The sequence below is a fragment of the Terrapene carolina genome, unplaced genomic scaffold (genome assembly GCF_002925995.2).
Source record: "Terrapene carolina triunguis isolate 2854851 unplaced genomic scaffold, T_m_triunguis-2.0 Scaffold18464, whole genome shotgun sequence".
NCBI lineage: Eukaryota > Metazoa > Chordata > Testudines > Emydidae > Terrapene > Terrapene triunguis.
The window spans coordinates 1-4,793 of record NW_020682815.1 but is presented as its reverse complement, the minus strand read 5'-3'; the positions used below and the strand labels follow the sequence as shown (position 1 = coordinate 4,793).

At 46.6% G+C, this 4,793-nt stretch overlaps 1 protein-coding gene across 1 annotated transcript; it reads right to left on the bottom strand.

Moving 5' to 3' along the window:
• Window positions 1–1,867: 1,867 nt before the first annotated feature.
• UBL5 (ubiquitin like 5) lies at window positions 1,868–4,405 on the bottom strand. Its single transcript, XM_024212546.2, has 3 exons — window positions 4,242–4,405; window positions 2,740–2,777; window positions 1,868–2,145 (listed from the first exon to the last, which is right to left on the bottom strand). The coding sequence occupies exons 1-3, from the start codon at window positions 4,388–4,390 to the stop codon at window positions 2,102–2,104; spliced, it is 231 nt and encodes a 76-aa protein (XP_024068314.1). The 5' UTR covers window positions 4,391–4,405; the 3' UTR covers window positions 1,868–2,101.
• Window positions 4,406–4,793: the final 388 nt, after the last annotated feature.

Here is a 4,793-nt window from a genome sequence, read left to right as displayed (position 1 = left end):
CCCGCCCCCCTCCGCCAGGCCCCCAATCGGCCCCGCCTCCAGCCCCAACCCGGGCCCCTCCATTCCCGGCCCGGCCCGAGTCCGCCTCCTACCCGCCCGGCCCGGCCCCAGGCTCGGCCCCCAACCCCGGCCCCTCCATTCCCGGCCCCCCCATCGGCCCCAGCGCCTGGGCCCCCGCTCGGCCGCGGTACCTGAGCTGCGGCTCATGCGCTTCTCCCAGCCCGAGGGCAGCTTCTCCTCCTCCGCCATCTTTCCTCCGCCGCGCCCGCTCCGCCTTCCCGCGCCCAACCCCGCCCGCCGGGCGCCACCGCCTCCCGTTGGCGCAGAGGAGACCGAGGCCCCACCCCCGCCGGCTCCCATTGGTTCAAAAAAGCGGAGGTCCCGCCCCCTCGCTAGACCCTGTCTCATTGGCGCAGAAGATCAGTGATTGGCTACGGGCGAAAGGCCGCAATGATCCCGGAAGCGATTCCGGAGTCTCAGGCCCACGTGACGGGGATGGAAGCCGGGGAGGGACAAGGAGAGAACGCCACGGCCAGCTGCTGTCGGGGGTTCCTGTACCGAGCCATGTGGGGAGGTAGTACCGTAGTAGCTTGTAGTGCAAACTAAAGATGAACTGTTGCTGTTTGGTGTTAGAAGGGGTATCACATGACTATTAGCAAGCACGTGTTCCCCCCCAAAATACACCAGGAAGTGTTATCTATCTACAATGTTAAACAAATTTCTAGTCTTAAAAACATCTCGGATTCACGATTAAAAGGATCACGGGACAAGGGTTACATGTTTGTTTGGTCATTAACTTGCTTTCCATTTTTGTTTTGTGAACTGCTGGGTGATCTTTGATTGTTTCATATTTTCAAGGTTTCTCACAGAGAGCAGCAGGAAGGAACTCCATTGATGCATAATTAAAAATAGCTCAAAGGGATGAATAACCAAAATTTAGAAGACAGGGGAGAAGTCACTACAGGTAAAATAGAGGAAAGTGAAGCACAGGTGTCTGAGAAAGTAAGTCACCAAAAGTCCAGCAGATGGAGCAGCAACAGGCAATGAGATAGGAATTCAAGAAGATATTTCAGTTTGTGCTGCTGCGAATGCAACTAGTTCCTTATTCCAGTAGAGGTACAAGGACGTACAGGGTGGATCTAGTTAAAAATTATATTAAAGGAGCCAGGCAAAGGGTTACAAGGGGATAAATACAACAGCTGTGACAGAAGTCGTACCAGACAGACTTTACCATGGAAACTAGGAGATGGCCTGGGTTAAGAATGAAGGTATTCAGAAATCTATTATTACTATTGCGGTTATTTGTTAAAGTGCTTTTTAATCAATTGCTCTCCTCTCACTGCCAATCATGTCTCATTGATGTAAATTCTCAGGATCCTAGCCAATCACAGAGCTGAACGAACAGTTTGGAGTGGGATTTTGGAGGGGCGGGGGAGGTTGTGTTTGAAGGTTCAGTGAGAATGATAGGGCAGAGCATATACAAGGTTATAGTACCTACCAACACAGGATGCCTATAGCTTGGGCAGAGGCTGTTATAGAAACAAACGTGATGGGAGTTGCTGTTTGCATGTTCCTGCCTGGATCGTAGCTTAACCACAGAACTACTGCAAAGTTTCTTTTAAAAAAGAGAAAAATCTAAATTTTAAATGACAGATACATTTGCTTGTGTTTGTGCTGCTTAAGCTAACTAGAAGAGAGTCCCTCTCAGCAGATGCATGGAGAGTGCTATAGTATTCATCTTATTCCAGAAAGCTAAATGGCCTAGAACACCACCACTGCTTTCCAACAGCTGTATTCATTAGGGCTGCTGTGGCAGTTACTGAGGAAGAGAGATTTCTTCTAACTTAAAAAGCCAGGAGTAGGACACTGAAGTTGTCAGGAGACCTTTATTACAAACAATTTTTTAAAACAAAATCTACCTTCTTACAAATTTGCAGCTAGTTTTATTGCCATCAAAGCTAAAGACATCTGATAAAACTACATGCACAACTTGAGCTTTTAATTTTTACCTTACATGAAATAAAGTTTATAGACAAGTTTTATATTAGAAAAAAAATAGAAAAGTGATGCCTGCCATGTGCAACTGCAGCTAGAGTCAAGGCTACTGATAATATAACTCCAGGTTCATGCCATCATGGATTTCATCTGGAAGGAATGAGTTAAGGGGAATTCCACAGGAAATGCTCAAACTCAAATGGAAGAAGGCATTAAGTTTCTACCAGCTCAATAATTCAAAATAAACTACAGCAGCAAATTTATTCTTTGATACATTGTACAAATTCTTAACAGAATTTGCCTTCCCACTTTACTACTGGTGTGTGTTTCGGTCCCAAATGGACAAACTAAACTGCTAGTGTTATGGAAGGGAACATGAGTCATATGAGACATTGTAAGCATCAACATTAGAAGCAGCAGCATCTTAACTCCACATATTAGTCCCCGTCATATGCTACCCCACTCAGTTTAGTAAGGGACTTTTTCCTGTAGATTCACCGGTTATCTTATGATAGCCTATCAATACCATCAGTCACCAGTAGCCAAGGGGATAAGCAAGACCTCTGGTTTGTGACAAGCAACTATGTCAGATTAGGAAGGGTCTCTGTCTAGCTATGTATTTATAATGTGCCTGTCACTCCATTACTTAGGTTGTGGATCTTGTAAGTGACAGTTATTTTAACTAGACAAAGGGTTTCTCCAGAAGCTGCAGTTTACTTGGACTATTCTAATGTTCAAGGATACAGTCTCCCAGTGATACATGGTCCTTGAAGATTGTGTACCTGCACAAACGTTTTAAAAAGGAAGTTAGTCAAGAACAGAAGTGTAATACAAGAATTAACAAAAGGAAGTGTAGTCAATAAGAATGGAACAATTGTGATAATACCCAGAGGTTTGCTGGTATCAGTTATTACATTAGAAAATGAATCATTGAAATGTTACAACAGGTTTCTGAAACAGTGTTTTTTTAACAAATGCCAATCATGAATTCCATGGGGAAAGGGAAGAGACTGCCTATGTGCAGTTACAGTGTTAAATATATAACTTCACATATAGAAGTTAGAATGGCCATACTGGGTCAGACCAAAGGTCCATCTAGCCCAGTATCCTGTCTTCCGACAGTGGTCAAGGCCAGGTGCTTCAGAGGGAATGAACAGAACATGTAATCATCAAGTGATCCATCCCCTGTTAGGGGAACAGCAGGAAATTCTGAAAAAAAGATGGAGAACCAAGTAAAAATCTTGAGTCGAATGTCACTACAGGTGAGACTATGAAGGAAAACTCACTCAGCAGCATTCATCCAGAATAATTTGTAGTTATTTATACTTTTGTTTTACAAAGTTTAGAGCCGCTGGCCTGCCTCTGAGACTTTAAGTGAGAGGTTTGTCAGTGGAGCCCCCAGGAACATTGGACAATGGGGAAGGTACAGAACGTGAAACATCTGAGAATTAAAAAATTGAGAACCTAAAAAGAAATCTTAAATAAACACTCACTGGAAGTCTGCACCACATGCCTCCTCTCCCTAGGATCACCCTTTCTGTTGCATTCTTTAAGATTTTGCATTCATATGCAGCTTTCCATCCCAGAGTGCATCAGAAACTAGTGAGACACACCACCTCAAATGCAGCCATCTCTGGGTATGTGTGGTGGGAGGGGTGTGGATTGTAGCTGAAGACTGCATCAGACACACCCACATGCAGGGAAGTGCACAGAATTCAGTTTACCTGCCTTGGGAGGATGAAGAGCTAAAATGACCCTGCTTGGGATTGAAATCTGTAGCTCCAGGGAGTCCCAGTGCATCAAGCCTGCTAAGGTGGGGGTGGCCAACATGCGTCTCTTTAGAAGTTAATATGTGGCTCCTTGTATAGGCACCAACTCCAGGGCTGGAGCTACAGGCACCAACTTTCCAATGTGCCCAGGGGTGCTCACTGCTCAACCCCTGGCTCTGCCACAGGCCCTGCCCCTACTCCACCCCCTCCACTGAGCCTGCTGTGCCCTCACTCCTCTCCCCCAGAGGCTCTTGCACACCACGAAACAGCAGGGAGGGAGGAGGAGAGCTGATCAGCGGGGCTGCCAGTGGGCACGAGATGCTGGGAGCGGGGTGGGGGAGCTGATGTGGGGCTGCTGACGTGTTACTGTGGCTCTTTGGCAATGTACATTGGTAAATTCTGGCTCCTTCTCAGGCTGGCCACTCCTGTGCTAAGGTGTTTCCTTCCCTTGCCCCTGCGTTTAATTCACCCACTTACCATTTCTTCAGCACAATTTTGTCCCAGCGGGTCCCAGTCTGAGCTGCAATGAGTTTTTTCAGGTCACCGATTGTGTCCTCAGTGCTGAGCAACACGGTTAAGGAAACTACATTCGCACCCACGTACCGAGCGCCTGGACAAAGCGGCATTGACCAGGGCCAGAATCCCCCTCCTCCCCAAGGGGCTAGAGTCAGGGGTTGGCAGCCTTTCAGAAGGGGTGTGCCGAGTCTTCATTTATTCACTCTAATTTAAGGTTTCGTGTGCCAGTCATACATTTTAATATTTTTAGAAGGTCTCTTTCTATAGGTCTATAATATATAACTAAACTATTGCTGTATGTAAAGTAAATAAGGTTTTTAAAATGTTTAAGAAGCTACACTAAATGCAGAGCTCCCTGGACCGGTAGCCAGGACCTAGGCAGTGTGAGTGCCACTGAAAATCAGCTCGCGTGCCATAGGTTGCCTACCCCTGGAGACATTTATAGTCGCCTTTCCCACCTGTCACGTTACAGACACCCACCACCACGGCATCTCCCAGCGGGTAGGGTGCTCT